This window comes from Rattus norvegicus, chromosome 13 (genome assembly GCF_021556685.1).
Source record: "Rattus norvegicus strain SHRSP/BbbUtx chromosome 13, alternate assembly SHRSP_T2T, whole genome shotgun sequence".
Classification (NCBI taxonomy): domain Eukaryota; kingdom Metazoa; phylum Chordata; class Mammalia; order Rodentia; family Muridae; genus Rattus; species Rattus norvegicus.
In genome coordinates this window covers 64517418-64536860 of record NC_141546.1, presented here as the reverse complement: position 1 = coordinate 64536860, position 19443 = coordinate 64517418, and the positions used below count along the sequence as shown (strand labels likewise).

The 19443-nt window shown below is 37.8% G+C and overlaps 1 protein-coding gene across 1 annotated transcript in view; it reads left to right on the top strand.

Moving 5' to 3' along the window:
• The window catches only part of Pla2g4a (phospholipase A2 group 4A), a 143988-nt gene that overhangs the window by 89936 nt on the left and 34609 nt on the right, over positions 1-19443 (top strand). The window contains 5 exon segments of the mRNA NM_133551.2: positions 1710-1846; positions 9072-9294; positions 10704-10818; positions 17738-17875; positions 17971-18063. Coding sequence (NP_598235.2) covers positions 1710-1846; positions 9072-9294; positions 10704-10818; positions 17738-17875; positions 17971-18063 — 706 coding nt within the window.

Here is a 19443-nt window from a genome sequence, read left to right as displayed (position 1 = left end):
TGATCCATACTATAGATTTATACTTTCTGTTCTCTACAATTGTATAAACTGCTTTACTATAATGAATGTTTATTATAATGAATGTTTTTTTCTATAGACACACATTGTATTGGTTCTGTTTCCTTAGTGAGCTCTGACACAAGGCCATGGAAAAATGTCTTTTGTGATGGTTAGTTCTTAGAATCTATGGAAATGTCAAAGCCCTTAAGCACTTCATAGCTTTCTTCTCTAAGGAAGAAAATTAATAGTATTTGCAAACCCATACATCAAGAAAGATTAAATCAAATTACGGGTCTTTTGGTAAAGGCAAGTTTATTTCCTGTGATCATACCAGAAAGTATGTGAAATATTTTTGGACACATTTATACACAAATATTGATGTTATGTCCAAATATAACCTAAAAGTTAACATTTCTTATCTGATTTTCTTCAAATAGCAACCAGGACTACCAGATGCACAAATTACTTCTCTGGATGCTATTTCAGAAATGACAGTTTAGAAGACTATTTTAGCATCCAAATTTATTCTTCATGTGTCAATTAGATACAAGAGATTGTAACAGGGAAGACAGTGTAGGACGCCCTTTTGGGGGAGTCTGGAAAGGTGAACTGAGCAGCTTTACTTAGCATAGGTTCTAGAACTCAACAAAATTATGCTGATACAATTTGATGGTATACATGAGTATGAAATACAGTTTGCCTATGCATCGGGGATTTCTTTCTATAAACACCATCCTTTTCTATAACAATGCCAAAGAGAAGGAGCATGACTTTTGGCATTAGTCGTACCTTAGCATGAGTCTTGGCTGCTATGGAACCTGTACTGTGGGCACTTCACCCCTTTAAAGTGGAAACAAAAATGGCTTCTCACCACATGCCTAACTCATTGCTAGCACCAGATCTGTTACATGGTGTTAAAGATTCTCTCTATAAACATCCTTTGAAAGCTAGCTGCTTTCTCAACTGTAGGTTACCAGCTGAGAGACTGACAAGTAACAATATTCTTTTTAGACCTTTATGCTATGTTTGAGAGACCAAATGAATCAATGGCCTGAAAGCAAGGAAATCAAGCTACAGACTACAGCAGGCAGAACAAGCACAGAACTTGGTTATCGGTCTTATTATAATTATTATTAAAATAATATTGTTTTCCAGTTGGCTATGATTCTTGATTTTTAAGATGAAACACCTTTTTGGATTCTGTTCTCTTTTTAAAAAATTAAGTTCCTTATTTACTTTACATCCTGACCTAAGCTTCCCCTCTTCCTCTCTCCCCAGTCCCTCCCTCTCTCTGGTTCTCCCTCCTCCTCTTTTCCCCAGAAGAGGTGAGTCCTCCCATAAACATCAACCAGCCTTGGCATATCAAGTTGCAGTAAGGCTAGGTGAATTTCTTCCATTGGGGCTAGAGGAGGCAGCACAGTTAGAAGAAGGCAACCAGTGAAGTCAGATACAGCCCTTGCACCTGATTTGGGGCCAGCCAATGACTGGCCCAGGTCGAAACCTATGCCATGAACGACTCCTTGCAAAAAGTTAAATTTACAAAATAAGATGAGTAAACGTACAAGAGAAAGTCCAATACTGCCAATGCATGAGTAATATACGTTTCTTTATGTTAAAGTAGAACATGCTCAACCTTAAAGTTGAAACTGAAAAAAAAATTCATCTACTGTCTCTGCTGTTTGGACAATTTCTGTGTTGTTTCGTTATAGGTGCCTGTGGTGGCCATTTTGGGTTCCGGCGGGGGTTTCCGGGCCATGGTGGGATTCTCCGGTGTGATGAAGGCGCTCTATGAATCAGGGATTTTGGATTGTGCGACCTACGTTGCTGGTCTGTCCGGCTCCACATGGTTAGTATGCATTTTTGATGAATTTGAATTTTATTTCTCTAAAGGATCTAACTCAAACATTAGGAAAGGGAGATTTAAAAAATTGAGGCGTCATATTACTAAAGCATTTCAGCGTGATGCTACAGTCAGTTTAAGAATGTCTTACAATAAACGTTTATATTTATTTAAGACGTTGACTATTGGCTTACTCTTTAAAGTCAGTTTTGACTAACATTGTAGGTAGGGCATAAAATTAAAAGGATCGCCTAGTTGAAGATAATTTTAGATTAATATGACAGTAGTGGAATAGCATACTCCACCCATAATTAATTTAATCTGCCTATAATTTGCTGATCTGGAGTCCTCCAGAAACATGTCTAAGTCTACATGATTCACTAGGTATTCATCTTCCTCTTTAGGGCAAATAGAAAAAAAGTGCAAAATGCTATAGACTACAGATGATGGAAATGGCCCTGGGCACACAGATAGAGTAGGCCTCACTGGTTCTTATCTAAATATCAAACTAGTCCTTTAATTCTATTTAAACTCCCTGAACTAGGTGGATAGCTCTGACACTCGTGTGGTTAACATTTATGTCCTTCAGAATTAGCATTTTGTGAATAATACTTATATAACATTTTCAGAGAAACACTACATAGCTTTTGGCGTGCCCAATACATATTCACACTGAAAACTCACACAGGTGATCTTGTAGTATCATACACCTTTAATCCAAGAGCTTAGAAAGCAGAGGCAGGTGAATCTTTTGAGTTCGAGGCTAGCTCAGTCTACAGAATGAGTTCTCAGGACAGCAGAAGCTACACAGAGAAAGCCTGTCTCAACCCGCATTTCATCACCCTCTCCCAAGAACACCCAATTCCCTAAAAAAGAAAATCAAATAGATGCTCTTCTTCAGAAATCTCAAATCAATTGTAATAAAATGTATCACCTTATTACAATGTATCTATCTCTGGCCTAGAAGGGCAATTTAATTGTTTAGCCATGGCAAAATTCATATGTCATACAATTGTAGTTTTTATGTTTAGCATTTTTAAAGTATTTGTATCATTTCATCCCATTATTTAAATTTTTGGCTAAAGAAAAATGGAGTCACAGGCCAAGTGAATTTTTTCATCTCTTTATGGACCAGCCTTAAGGTCCCTTCTAATTTTTGGTACTAAATTATAATCCTCTCTTAGAGTGTTGTACATATGATATGATGTCAGTGCCATGCTCTAAGCAATTGAGTCAACCAGCTACTTCTTACATATTATACAGAGTTTCCTATGGGGAGACTCTAGAGTCCTTGAATTTTTTCCCTAAATCTTTCGAACCAGATTCTGTGTTTAAATAACCAATAACCCAAGGCTACATTTGCCACCTTCATTGTACCCTCAACATGATTTATGTCTTCTGACGGAAGGGTGTAGCCTGTCATTATTCTTTCCCTTGAAGGAAAGAGCACGCACCTGCCTGTTCAATGAGTAATGTGGTGTAAACATTTGGACCCTTTTGTTCAATCTCTTACTTAATATTTTTTTCATTTGCCTCTGCATGGTTTTCTTCACTCAATATTTATGAGGTCCTTGGTGCCCTTTACTGACTACTATGAGAAGTCTATTTTCTTAAAAGAACCCAATAAGTGATGTCTAGGCCATGAGCACTGACTTGGGGTAGAATCATGTCCTTGTGACATGGATTAGACTTGTAGTCATTTCCTTTACCATTGTTTTGGGCAATCTCTTCTTACATGATATTATCAAGAACATGATAACATGTCATGTGAAGTGTAAGAGAGTTTTAAATTTCTACACTTTCATACAGACATGATGTCGGTTCTACCCCTTTTCATTTGAATATTAACTTTACCATCTTTATTCCATTTTTGTGAGTGACTTTTGGTCTTTAAATCTTTGTAATACATGTTCATGCATAGGCTATTCCATGTGTGCATATTGTATACACTTTCCTTTATTTTTTTCATGGATTTAGGAGGTAAGGGCTATGGTGTCAGATATACTGTCCTTTTAAGTTCCACGTCATCCCCTCTGATTGCTCTCTCTTCTATGTCTCCATTATTTATTTACATGGATTTCTCCTTGATACTAGGCCTCTTCTATGACCTCTGTTTTGCTATATTATATGTGCACAACAAGTTTCACCAATTCCACAAACCTCTACTTCTTGACTACTTGTGCCAATGTAACGAATACTTTAATTTGTAGAATCTTGAGAACAGTAAAATGTGACAAAGAAAACTAATAGAAATATCAAGAAAGCCTGAGAAAAGAGACTGAAGGGAAAGATGAGTCCCAGAGCACAGGGATGGGAAGAGCTCTGAGAAACAAGCTAGCCTGAGTTTGGAAAATGTTTGTGGTTTTAATTAGGAAACACTAGATTCAGTTAATTGATATTGTTTTAGTCATGAAGTTACATGAAACAAAGCACAAGTTCAAATGTAGCCATGTGAATTCTTGAAAAAACTGGGTCAGAAGGAGAAAAAGAAAGGACATTCATTGTTTGAGGAGACCGCAGGGCTTCCTTCTTTTGTTTTTGCAAATTTAAGAGACTTGGATATTGAGGTAGATATCTGAGGTGTAGGGAACAGTACAGAGAGGTAGTTGAAAGACAGGAAAGAGAAAGGTCATAGATCATGAACAGAAAAGATTTAGAGAGGGACACATTGCAAGGTAGAAAGCACACACAGGGAGACGTGAACTATGAAGACAAAGCATTTCCTGGGATACAAAAAGGGTGGCGAGTAATTCCTGTTAATGATTCGTCTTTGAGTAAGATAGGTAGGAAAATAAAAGGGAGAATTCAGAAAGACCTGGAAAAACAAATCATACTTCATTGTTCTGTAATGCTTTATATTCTATGGAGACATGACCATAATTTGGCAGAAATGAAATACTACAGATATATGTAGAGTAGCCCCGGACCTCCCAGAGAGTTTTCTGTGGTCACAAAATTCACTTTCAGGTTAGACAAAGGTTCTCTTATAACTGTAGCTACCTTTACATAATTATTTCTGAAATTATTTTTGGATGATTCCTATGACTCATTAAATATAAACTTGGGAGACTTGGCATGAATAAGCAAGGAGAGTCATGATGCTAATTCTGTGTTCTCTTGCCTAGACTTTTAACAAAGCTCTCTCCCACAGAAAAGCTGTTGCCTTGTAGCACTGCAAGAGGCTATATAATCTTAATTACCATGTTTGTACGGGATTACTGTCTAAAGAGAAATCAAAGTGTCTCTGTGTCTATAGGAAATAATAATAGTGTCCTATCAATTAAACTAGTTAGCATAAAATTTGAGAATAAAAACTGTTCACTAGCATGGAGGATTCCTAGAACAACATGGAGAGTCTTCTCAAGTAATACAAAATCTTGGTTGAGAAAGAGAATTACTTTGGCACATCTTTGATGTAGGAAGTCTATATATACGCATCCAAGGATTCTAATTCAGCAGATCCAAGGACTTAATGCTTTGAAATGTGCACTGTGGTCTACAGTATTTGAAGATAGGGACTACATTGAGCTTTTCCCTCTGGAATGGTATAGCATTGAAAAATTTACAACATAAATGAATTTTTATAGAAATAGTAAAGTATCTTGTATAAACATGTTGTAAATTGTAAGTAAATACAGATTTTTACATGAATAAAGGTGAGCATTTTATTTATTGATTTATACATGTTTTGCCAAAGACAATCTTTAGAAACTTGATTGGTATGATTGGGATCAAAGTTAAAGTTTTACTGTCAAATCATAAGTTAGAGTGACTTACAGTGACATATGTGAACTTCATATGCAAAAACTAGATACATTTAGTTCTGACTCAGTTCAAGGAGACAAAGAAAGGCATTTAATCTTAAAGAGATACACAGAAAAACTAGTTGCCTATTCCTCTATTTTTAGCTACCACTAAAGCCCAAATTCAAATCCAAGTAGACAATGATATCATGGAATGGATTCTAGCACACTCTGATGAATTCTAAAGAATGCATTCATAGGGCTGAACAACACAGACCATTAGCTTGGAGCCAATAAACTACTCAAGGGTTTTGTGTTTTGCTTTTTAAACTGGAGCTTAAATTTCCAAGCAAATTTCCCTGAGAAAAATGGAAAGTAGAGATAGAATGAAATCAAATGACTCTACTTTGTCTTCTGGAAGATAGAGGCAGAGGAAGAAGGTAACCCTTCTCTATGGAATCAAGAGAACATTGGACTCACATCATGGTACAATGTATGCTTTGTATTCCCTTGCAAAGGAATACAATGATGTGGAAAATTGGAGATTTTAATCAACTAGCCACTGAGGAAAGACTTTTCTTAACTTTCAGGAGGGATAGATTAATGTTGAGGGAAATACAAGGAAGGAGGGAGCCTTTGGGAAGAATACTTCATATTGATTCATTCGCAATTCGCTAAATATAGATGAAGAAGTTGTACTGCAATGTACATAGAATTTGGGTAATTATATCTGTCAGTGTACAGTAAGGAATGACAATTTCCAGTGATAGAATAACCACATCAAACTCTTTTCACTTTTTTCTTTTTTTTAAATCATTCTGTGACTCAACTGAGTCCCGATGAGAAGCTTTGCTGGCCTTACTCACATCTACCTCGTCTCATTCAGGGACAGACTTAATGTTCTATGTCATGAAACAGACTAAATTGGTTCCATTAAATATAGGGATGAAAGAAAGAGAAATGTGGTTTGAAGTAAGAAAATGGGTTCTACTAGACTGTTGGGGGGAGGGCGGCAAGGGGGGGAGGGTGGGGAGGGGAACACCCATAAGGAAGGGGAGGGGGGAGGGGGATGTTTGCCCGGAAACCGGGAAAGGGAATAACACTCGAAATGTATATAAGAAATACTCAAGTTAATAAAAATAATAATAAAAAAAGAAAATGGGTTCTATAATAGTAACCTTTGTGGGCATGTGACACTTTAGAGCAGAGCTTCCCTGACTTCAAAACCATGCAGTCTGTGTGAAGGTAAATAATACAAATTTTAATAAGTTACAGGCACCTTTGGGGAAGTACAGTTATTCTTAGTAATGTGTGTTGATTTTTTCTTTGTTTTGTTTTGGTGTTGGGAATTTAACTGAGTCTCATACAGGCTAGCCAATTGTTCTACCATTGAGCTAAATACGCAACTATTCTTGGTAGTAAAACGAAGAATTTCTTTTTAAAACTTTCATAAAGAGTGAGCTATGTTCTGAATATTTTCAGAGCTGAGCACGTTACAGTCTCAAAAGGGTGATTTATTTTCAAATATTGTGATGTCCTCAAATATAAACCACTATAGCTACATGTGTGTTTATTAAAGCTTAACAGGATCAGAAATTTGGGTTCTCATTAATGTGTGTGAATCATGATGTAGACTTTTGGATAATTACCTAAGTGCATGGAGACTGTATCTTTAAGTGCTCTATGTTGTACTTTTATAGTTGTTTGATGATTGTACTAACCAGAGTTCAAGGTAAGTTTTTGATGACGTTTCTGTACCAGGTGTTGGGGGAGTTATAAATTTAGTTCATATGATCAAAATAGTTCAGTGGTTTTTCTTTTTTTGTTGTTGGGCATCCTTTTTTGTCTATGATCTTTCATTCTTTTTTCATTGATTTATTTTCCAATCTATTATATTTTAGCTTGTTTATAAGAAACTCTGCATTCAAAAGGACATTCTAATTGACTATTTAGTGAGAATGATTTTGTTCAGTAAAGACCAAGATCTTGTAAATTCATTATAATCTAAAGCCTACACTTTGGAGGCATTGGGAGTAGCTTTAGAAATTCAAGGCTGGTCTAGGCTATCTAGTTAGACCATGTCTCAACAAACCTAACAAACCAGCCATGGTGATGAATGCCTTTAATCCCAGCATTTAGGAAACAGAGACAGGGGTGAGTTTGAGGTCAGTTTAGTCTTCCTTGTAAGTTTTAAGACAGCTAGAGCTACATAAGAAAGAGACCCTAAAAAATAAAACAAACAGTAACCAATCAATGAAAAAAATAATAAAGCTTACCAGAAGATTGGATATGTTTTAAATTCTACTTCTTTTATTAATTGATTATATGAACATCTTACTGACAGATTACTTCTTTCTTTATTTTTAAGACAGAATATTTGAAAGCCATGTGACTCTTTAAGGGTGAACTAGGAGTATTTATCCCAAATAGTGCCTAAACAGAGTCTCAGTAGGAGTTAGGCTTTCCTTTCTAAAGAGAAGAGAAGCCATGGTGGTACACATAGAAATGAAAATCTGTATTATTTTATGGATTTGTTTGGGTGGAATGGCAGAGTGTCTTCCACTGTACTTTATTTTGTCTGTGTATGTCAGATTATCCACTGAGACTGAAAATCGTAATAATAAACCTTTATTTTCCCAGAATTTATTAATGGAGACAGATAAGTAAAGAATCTGTCCATTTGATGTCTACAGTGCTAGACATTTTGAATAGCAGCAGAGAGACTAGTAACAGAACGATCCTTATCTGGTTAATAAATCAAAGGCTTATGGTGAATTTTTGGTATCACTTGAAGTGGCCAAACATCTGGTGGCCAACAGGCATCATCTGGTAGGGAGGTCTTATTCTCCTTCAGGATGTTCAACTCAGGTTCATACTCCTCAGAATTCTACTCTTCATACTCTTCTACTATTTAAAATTCAAACCTGTGCTCCATGTAGAATTTGAATTTTAAATAGTTGGCTAGTGCACAATTTTAAAAAGAGAGAAAGGAAATGAAGGAAAGAGTGGAGAAAGAAAGAAAAACATTCGTGACAAGTACCAAGCATCCATAGTAGCAGACAGCAGTGTCTCCATGTAGGTCATCCTCATGGACAGTGAGATTATCCAGTTCCTGACTGCTTTTCTACCCAGAAAGGTCAGTTTACACATGAGTCAAAAGTGTTGTCATCCATGTCCAGTAAGTATGATAAGGACAATCATTCTTGGCAGACCTGTGGGTAGTAGGTCTGGCTGTCCTTTTCTGACAACTAAGAAGTGTCTCTATTGCGCTTCCAAATTCATTTCCCTCCTAAATTGCTTCCCTTGCAGAGCAGGTCAATCATAATTACTTCTTTGGTTCTTAGATAATTGCTACTTTCAACCAAACGGAGGATTTAGTCAAATCTATCTACTATTCTTTATCTTGTGGTGAAGAATGCTTGATTTCTTTGTAGGCCTTCTAAGGAATGCCTGTTATTTTTACCAATGAGGCTTTGCTTTCTTTACAGGTACATGTCAACCTTGTACTCCCACCCTGATTTTCCAGAGAAAGGTCCTGAGGAGATTAATGAAGAGCTAATGAAAAATGTTAGCCACAACCCTCTCTTACTTCTTACGCCACAGAAAGTTAAAAGATATGTTGAGTCTTTATGGAAGAAGAAAAGTTCTGGCCAACCTGTCACCTTTACTGACATCTTTGGAATGTTAATAGGAGAAACACTAATTCAAAATGTAAGTTGTCATCAAGTGATAATCCCTTTAATTGTAGTAGGCGATGTAGATTATGTATGATGTTTGGCACCAAAGTAGATTTTTGTACAATCTACTTTGCTCAACTTATTTCTTCAGTAGTGTATGTGCTAAACATGTCCTCTCTGCCGGATGTTACAGTTCTTCACTGCAAACCAGTGTCCATCATCAACTAACTTAAACTATTTTCAGTTTGACATGGGGAAGAACTTTTATATTGTCCTTTGGAAAAGTCAAATTTCACAGCCATTCCCCTCTGGAGTGGTAGGACATTGAATAAAATTGAGACACAACCAGACCATGTCAACTACAGAGGTCAATGCTAGCAGCCAACCACTGAACTGAGAACAGGACCCCATTTGGGGGAATTAGAGGAAGGATTGAAAGAGCTGAAGGGGCTTGCAACCCCATAAGAACAACAATGCCAACCAACCAGAGCTTCCAGGGACTAAACCACTACCCAAAGATTGTACATGGACTGACCCAGGGCTCCAACTGCATATGTAGCAGAGGATGGCCTTATTGGGGCACCAGTGGAAGGGGAAGCTTTTGATCCTGCCAAGGTTGGACCCCCAGTGTAGGGGAATGTCGGGGTGGGAGGGCTGTAAGGGAGGGTGAGTGGGGGTAACACTCTTATGGGGGAGGGAGGTGGGTTAGGGGGCTTATGGATAGGAAAGTAGGAAAAGGAATAAAATTTGAAATGTAAATAAAGAAATATATCCAATAAAAAAAGTAATATTTAGGTGAGATGGTAAGACTATGCATTGCTTTTGAGGGGGATGTGAGTTCAGTAGTCAGCACCTACATCTGGCAGCGCACAACTGCCTGTAACTCCAGCTTTAGGAGGAGCCGATACCTCTGGCCTTTATGAACACCTACACTCACATGCATATATCCACACACAGATAATATACATATGCATATTTTACTTTTTATATTCATATTTTAAAATAATAGAAGTGGTAGAAAAAATACTCTTTGCCTAGTAAGAGTCAAATAAGGAAATGGATCATAGGAAACAAATGTACTTGATGTGTCACCAGAGGGTGACATTTCATCTGAAGATAAAGCAGGAGAGACGGGACAACCTGTGCCAGGGACACCAGCTGAGAGAATTAGTTCCCAGAACTATAGCTGCCAAATCTTCCCCCACTTCAAATGTTGACACAGTCCCCAGAGATTCAATTGTTTTAGAATACAGACATCTATTTCCAGGGAGCTTTCTTTCTGTTGTCTAATCGAGACCACAGATTGCCAGAAATAATAGGACTTCGTTTCATTATAAAAAGGCAAGCGATTTGGTTAGACATATTATTTCAAATAGCTTTTATCTGTGTCCATGTCTATGTATTTAAAGCCACCTTATTCTTTTTGTGTGTGTGTGTGAATAGAGAATGAGTACGACCTTGAGTAGCTTGAAGGAAAAGGTCAGCGCCGCCCGGTGTCCTCTGCCTCTCTTCACCTGTCTCCATGTCAAACCGGACGTGTCAGAGCTGATGTTTGCCGGTATGTTCCAGTTATCACAACATCCCTCGAAATGGAGAGTTCTAGTGATTTTTATTTACAGACAAAGCCATAATCAATTTCAGTTGCTAATCATAATACATTTTCTGTAACCCGGGACTGTTTGAAAATATAAAAAACTGTATTAAGTTAAGTGATTTTTCTGGTTCAAAAGTAGTATCCCGCCAAACTCTATCTGATGCCCCTTCTTTTAAGTGAGAGAACTGGAAGGTAGTGCTTCAAGAAGTCAGTTACTGAATGATCCCCTTTCTGATGTCTGCAGATAATATGGTGCCTGGTGTTCTTAAACCATGCTTATACTTCTGACTAAAAGCAAAATGCCTCACCTCTAAGGAATATGGTTCTACTCATGTCCTGTATAGTGTCAGTTCTTGGGACTGAAAAGCAAAATGCCTTGCCTCTAATGAGTATGGTTCTACTCCTGTCATGTATAGCTTCAGTTCTTGGGTGCTGTGAAAGTCCATCATGTCTCTGGGGACTCAGAGACCCAGCTGCTTCATGGACAGTGCAGGGATGTCACGGACTGGATGTAGGGACACATCACTCAGTAACTTCTTGTTAAAAAACAACTACAGATTAGCACATATAAGTCCATTAATTCTTTTGTAATTTATGTCTCTCCTTTTATTTTTCTTAGCTAAATCCTCTCATTCAAGAATATTTAATAGTTTATATAAAAAAGGTGATTTGTTCACTAGTGTATAAGAATTTATTAACGATGTGAATCAAAATGTTTATTGTGCTTGTGGCTTCCAGAAAGAACTATTTACATTTATGGTTTTAATTCACGCTTAGTGGATCCCAGGGAGGTAAGCATTTTTTAACTTGGCTTCACAGGAAAGCAAGTAAAACCGTAGGAACACTGTGTGATTTGTATAATCACCATGAGCCCAGTGCACAGCAGAACTGAGAGCTGATTTTGTAAAGCCTTTGTTCTTTTAATAACCTCATATTGTCTGTTTACTGACCTAGTTGGGAGGCAGATTTGACGGGCTTTCAGGGTCACCCCTCTCCCAAGCACATTGTTCTTGTCTAGAAGAGCTTGTCATTTCTTTGGGAAATTTACAGTAAGCATCAAAGAGATGGCAAAGGACCACACTTATCCTTGGGTATACTGCCATCAGCGTCTTGTCGCCTACATTCTTTCCTTCATTGTTTCACAATGTTTTGACAAATGCCTGTGATAAAATATAGGAAATACTTCAATCAGTGGCGAACCCTAATGAAATCTCTGGGACATTTTAACAAATTTGAGTGTTCTCTAAAAGTTGGATAAAAAAACTCAGTCTTCGAGATCTTGAGGGCAAATAGCATTTTGTATATAAAGGTGAATTTAGTTACTGGGCTGTCAATGATGGGATGGAGGCATCTATTCGGAGTAAGCATTTATACCTAACAGCACTAAGAACCACAGCTTTGACCAGGATGTAGTTCATCAGGGATGAGGCTTTATTATATGAAGGAATTAAGTGCTATGATGATATACAGCCCCTCTACAGTTACTTTTTTGGAGGAGACTTGGAATTTTGGGGACCGGCTGATACTTTAGCATTCACATTCTAGTGAGAGCTTGAGGCAGCTGGAGAAATCATTACCCCATAGGCATTGAGGTAAGACCAGAAGAGCATGAGAGTCTAATTCGTCAGCCTTGGCTTCTATGCTGAAATCTGACTGGCAGGTCATTTAATCTCTCTCAGGCTTATTTCCCTCACTGTTTTAAACATTATTAGTCATTACCTTTACTATGTGGAAGGAGTTACAATGACAACTCCTGGTTTATGCATAAAACTGACAGTTGGGGAAATACATATTCTATGATTGTTCTTACAATAATAGAATGACCTTTTTCACAGGGTCAACTGTTTTCTCTGAGATTTTAGTTGACAGTCGTTGGCAAGGAAAAAAATTAACTACAATAAGAACACATAGTTATGTGGACACTAATGGCACAGCTTCCTTTTATCGTCAGTCTGGATGAGTCTGATCTAGATATGATGCTCTGAGATGCTATATGCCATTAACCTTCATTGCTAAGCCTCCGTGATAAGGAGGGTCAAGTTGTGTCTTCCATTAGCTATGGGAATCTTGTGCTTAGATAAGATGTTCTGAGTTGCATATCGTGACTTTTCAAGTAGCTTGACTCAAGTAATTAGCAAAGAAAGAAAGAAGAGCAAAAACATGTCTTATGTTTATTATTTAAAAATGCTTTTTCATACAGAACAGAAAGGCTGAAATAACCAGTGAATTATTTTCTAGAATGCTGACAAACCCAACCAGCTAAGAGAAGTTTATCAAAAACTGCTTCACAAATACCAGAGAATGTTTATCTTCCTTCTTGGAATATCTTTAGACGATTTTTCCTTTGGAAGGTTTTCAACAAATGAATATTAGTGTTTAAACCATTAAATTGTCTGACTCCTCCACTGTGTTCCATTTCTAAGATTTAAAACTACATTTAAGACTTTCCCATGGGTGAATAAATTACATGTGCTGAGTATGACTTATGGCTACAGACTAGATATCATGATGAATTAATCAATTTTGAGACAAGGTCTTGCTGTGCATCTCATGTTACCTGCCTTAAATTTCCAAGTTGTGGGGATTACAGAGATATACCACCATGCCCTGTCTTATGCTAACTTTTAGGATCAAAACCATAGTTCTCAAATCCATTGTCTTTCTTCCAAAACTATAATCTCATTGAAGGCTCAAAACTAAAAACCTGGGCAGATGAACAATGTACATCTAAAATATAATTGTTGGGGTGTATAGATATGACATAGGATAACATTGCATATCTTTAGTATAATCATAAAAATACTATACTAAATACTATACTATGATTGAAATAGGATTCAAGTTAGACTAGAGGCAAAAGTCATCTTTGAATAGGAACCGTATAGAAATATTTATTAAAAAAAAGGTGTATTCTAGGGAGTCACTAAAACTCTTGAGCTCCCCATTCTGGAGCCTAGGACTTAAGCACACCTTGGTGGAGACTAAATCTCTATGAGAAATGCTTTAGTGCTGAGTTAGGAACCATTTGCTCTCCAGCTGTCTTTACTTAACTTTATGATAATGGGAAATTGTTGTTTTGGGGATGGGCAATTAAATTAGTAGGCTAGTGTTTTTGCAAAAGTTTTTCTTGCTATTTTTTTTTGAGGGCGTAGAGAGATGGCTCAACAATAAAAACACTTGATTTTCTTGGAAAAGACCTGGGTTAGGTTCCAGTATCTACACAGTGACTAACAATCATCCTCACTTCCAGTTTCAGAGGAGCCTAAAACTTTTTCTGGAGCTTTTTCTAGCAGGCATACATGTACTACGCATACATACATGTAGGCAGAACAGTCATACACAAAAGAATAAATCTTTAAAAAAAATTTTCAAAGCCTCTTGGTAACTGGAAGGGAAAGACAGTAGAAGAAGAGATGATTCTTATTTTCAAATTCAAATTGAATCACTGGGATGAGATCTTGAGGCCGGGAAGACACTTTTCAAGAAAGAAACAAGTAGGAAGATGTTCAAGGTCAGTCCACTATGATGACAGCTTTCACGGGGTCAAAGTTTTTAGCAATCAGGGAATTGGTCAATCAATAGCGCAGTTGTCTGGGCTGTGATAATGTAGTTTACCAAATAAGTAGGAGAGGAGGGAAGGTAATTTTTTCAGACAGGGCCAGTGGGAGGTGATGATAGAGCATCTGAATGTAGTCCTGAGCAGGAAGTGGGAGTGAGCAGATGGGGGTACAGGGGGTAGAGAGCAAGGCTGAAATTGAAATTTATGAGTCAGTAGCTGGAGAACTGGGGCTGAATAACAAGAGGGAGCCTTCAGCAAGGGGTGGAGGGGAGATCTGAGCTTTTCAAGATGTCTGTCATCATGATGTATAAGCCCATAAAGCAATTAAGGAGGGATCAATCAAAGTTAAGGGAAAGAGGAAATTCACATGAGGTCCCAAGACAGTATTAGAAATTGAAACACTGACATAGGAGTTTGCCAGGTATCCTCTGCCTCACTGCTAGTCTGGTCTCACCAATGCCACATTCCTCAGTCTAAAACAGGCCTCTGTCATTTGGAGTGTGTGTTGAGGCACCATTCAGCTTAGACTTGAATGAACCATGCTATCCATCACAACTATGATTTTACAACTTCCTTTTTGAAAGACGCTAGTGTTTTCCCTTGAGTAAACAGTACAGGCGAAGTAGGATTGTTTTCTTAAACGATAACATTCTTCTTGGAGGTTCAAATGCGTGAAAGTTAACGTTGTGCTCATAGTTGATATGGTTCACTATCCCCATGGAGTCCCATAATCAAACAACCTGGCATTTGTCAAATAGGAGGGGTCACCATTTTGACTGAGATAGCTAATACAGGAAGAATACCCTTTCCCAAAGTGAGTTCAGATCAAGTGTTACCACAAAAGAGCTTGTGATTGTTGTGATCGTTTGCACTTTGGTTATTGAATAATATATTGGAGACAATATCATCTCACAAAAATAAACTGAGCAAAACAGAGGTGGGGTAAGATTAGGAGTTGAGATGGGGCTAAGTGATGTTGGGGTTTTATAAAGAATTCCTAATAATGACCTCCAGCTCCAGATAGAAAGAAGCAATATAATTGCAGAAGAGAAGAGCAAGGAGAGGACCTTGAGAAAATGGCCTTGATTTCTGAGGAATAGCAAGAGAGCTTTCATAGTCAGGGTGTGTGATAGAAAAGTTGATGGGAGACTGTTCAAACTGGGCAGATGGAGAGTAGGCTGTCTTTCAATTCAGAGCATAAGGAGGCAGCTTTAGAAGGCCCTCAGTTGGCATTGGTGTACTGTGATTTCTGTTTCCCTATGTTTATTTTGATCCTAGTTAGGCGGGAATCAGGATGGGGAACACTGAGGGAAAGGAGAGGGTTGGGACATTTTAGGAAGTCACCATGGAGATCCGGGGAGAGGGAACAGCATTCTGTGTAGTACGGTGATGATGTTATTTCTAAACATGTCTCAGGATAGACCATACAGCACTTGGCTTTTCAGACGTGAGCTATCATGTTAAGTCATAAAAGATGTTAAAGTAAGATTGGCGCTGTGCACAGTGGTGCTAAGAAAGGAAGCCAAAAGGAGCAGTAAGTATGGAAAGCAAGAGTCAGATCCCAAACATTCTTTTTGGATTCATTAAAATGTAGATCACAATTAGACACGGGGATGCCCTGGGCAGACCACAAATATTACAATGGCTGCTATTAAGTGTATTCCATGGCTTCCCCTATGCTTCCTACATTTCTTAATTCACTGGGACTTTAATCTTACAAATCATCAACTGATTTTATTCATGTTAAGATTAGGGAATTACGTAGGCAAATGGTTGGAACTGGAAAATATCATCCTGAGTGAGCTAACCCAAACACAGAAAGACATACATGGTATGCACTCACTGATAAGTGGCTATTAGCCCAAATGTTTGAATTACCCTAGATGCCTAGAACAAATGAAACTCAAGACGGATGATCAAAATGTGAATGCTTCACTCCTTCTCTAAAAGGGGAACAAGAATACCCTTGGCAGGGAAGAGAGAGGCAAAGATTAAAACAGAGACTGAAGGAACTCCCATTCAGAGCCTGCCCCACATATGGCCCATACATATACAGCCACCCAATTAGACAAGATGGATGAAGCAAAGAAGTGCAGATCGACAGGAGCCGGATGTAGATCTCTCCTGAGAGACACAGCCAGAATACAGCAAATACAGAGGCGAATGCCAGCAGCAAACCACTAAACTGAGAAAAGGACCCCCGTTGAAGGAATCAGAGAAAGAACTGGAAGAGCTTGAAGGGGCTCGAGACCCCATATGTACAACAATGCCAAGCAACCAGAGCTTCCAGGGACTAAGCCACTACCTAAATACTATGCATGGACTGACCCTGGACTCTGACCTCATAGGTAGCAATGAATATCCTAGTAAGAGCACCAGTGGAAGGGGAAGCCCTGGGTCCTGCTAAGACTGAACCCCCAGTGAACTAGACTGTTGGGGGGAGGGCGGCAATGGGGGGAGGGTTGGGAGGGGAACACCCATAAGTAAGGGGAGGGGGGAGGGGGATGTTTGCCCGGAAACTAAAGAATTATTATTACGTATTAAATAAATTAAAAAAAAAGAAAGCCTCATGGTGACAAGGTGAGAAAGAACTGTATAGAGGACAAGCATCAGCTATTGGGCTTCACCTGTTACTATATAATAACATATCAGAGCTGTCTAACTGGAACAAAGAATACATTTATGAATCTCGAAAAAAAAAAGATTAGGGAATTAGAACCGGAGGAGATAGGCGATTTATTGAGGTTATGAGCACAGTTAGTGAGCCTCAACTTAGGGTGGCTGCCAGACTGTCTGCCTCCAGTGCTGCTGTCGTGCAGTGTGCCTAACTGTGCCGGTCTTGATATCTTTGCTAAGAAATCAGAATCATGTTTTGGCATTATGGTTGGGTCTTTAGAACAAATGATTAGCAGAAAAAAAGTTGAATAAAGGTACCGGGCATTGGACCCCATTTTATTAGAGGTTTGATTCACTATAAAGAGTTTGATTTCTTTAGTCTCCTTAGTGGATTTTATGTCTGAGTTAGACTTAAATTTTTACAGTCTTAAATTTAAGACTGAAAAGAAGTCTGAGCTTTTATAGAAAAAAGGTATTCGTTGTGTGCCAATTGGAAGGGAACTTTTTATATTGTCCTTTTCATCTGTTTTTCTTCCTCTATCACTACACAGTGTCATTTACTTAGTAGGGATTGGTTAATTTTTAAAAATAGCTTAAATAAGTAAAATTAATCAATTAATCATGGTGCTGTTAAAGCCATTATTGACTACGTGTGTTACTATGTCACTTTTTTATTAATGAAGTGTCTTGTTTCTAAAATGCTTTTAGATTGGGTAGAATTTAGTCCATACGAAATTGGCATGGCAAAATATGGTACCTTTATGACTCCTGACCTGTTTGGAAGCAAATTTTTTATGGGAACAGTTGTAAAAAAATATGAAGAAAACCCCTTGCATTTCTTAATGGGTAAGTGATTAACACCCTCCCCTTCCCTCCCTCTTTCTCAACTGTTTTAAATCTGGATGCATTTTAAGTTACTCTGTGTTTCTCCTTTGTTTTAGGTGTCTGGGGCAGTGCCTTTTCTATACTGTTCAACAGAGTTTTGGGAGTTTCTGGCTCACAGAATAAAGGTTCTACAATGGAGGAGGAATTAGGTACTGTAAAAGGCCTGGGCTGATGAAAAGCTACACTGATAGTTAACTATACTGATAAATCACACACATATATGTGGAGACCATTAAATCTTATAAGGATTTTAATTCTAAATGTATCTTACTTTATTGAAATAATTTAAGCATTTCCTAAAACTCATGTCCAAATTATTTAAGTACTGTTATGGCATTGTAGTTGAGAAGTTTACAAAGAGCACTCCTTGTTCCTAAGAATAGCTTGTACCGGGGCAACCCTATTCTTCTCTAGCCTATTTTATGATACTAATTCACACTACAACAGCAAAAGGAAAAGGCAGACAAATGAAGTCATGTCTTGTAAGCTAAAATGAATGGTTTTCTTTAAATCAAGCATCCTGTGATAATTGAAAAATGAGTGTTGTAAATCTTTAAAAAGTAGACAACCTCTAGGTGAACTAGTGGCTTATATTCATTATTAAAATAGTACTCTAGGAATATGTTTTCCTGGGTGAATAAATTTGCCTTACAAAGAAAAGTAGAGTATACATTAATGACTTGCCTAGAGGCTTGTGATCTATATCCAGTAAGCACTGTGTTTTGATGGACTTGGGGAAGAAGTCATTGAAAGCTGTGTTAAAGTTTTTGGGACAAGGATGTGGTTCAATTGATAGAGCACTTGATACCCTGCAAAATCCTGCCTTCGGTCCCCAGGAACATAAACTAGGCATGGAGCACAAGTCTGTAATTCCAGTACTCACGAGACAGTGATAGGAAGATGAGAGATTCAAGGTCATCCTTGGCTACCCAGAGTCAGAGAATTCCTCAGGACTCATGAAATCCTGTCATAGAAAGAAAACAAACAAGAATAATGAATGAGTGAATTTGGGGCTAGTGTATTAGGGATCGGGGATAATTACCTCCTTTTTTTTCTTTCCCTGTTCATAAAACATACAGATCTGTTTGGAGGACATGGAATAAAAAGAATAATGTTTTCAAAATAACCAATCCTTTTTTAAAATGTGTTTATGTAATAGGTTTACTGTGTTTTTTTTTTTTTTTGGTTTTTCTGTTTTTGTTTTTGTTTTCCCTAATATGTTATTTTTCCTTTGGCTATCACGGGCAATGGCTATTGACATAATGAAGCTTTATGTGCAGAAGAGAATCTAATTGTAACATGGCATGGAGTGCCACACATGTCCTTTAAGTAGGAATGTTTGTCCTCCTGAGAGAATTTATTTCAGTTGTTGATAGTTACATAGAAGGCATGCAAGCATTCGTTAGCCTTCTCTTTAAGAATATCCTTTGTTCATTCAGATCATTCCTAAGAGAAAGTGACTGTACCATGTCATCAGCACCAACTATTTCTAGATACTCATGAAGTCAAGCAGAAAGGATAGTTGTTGC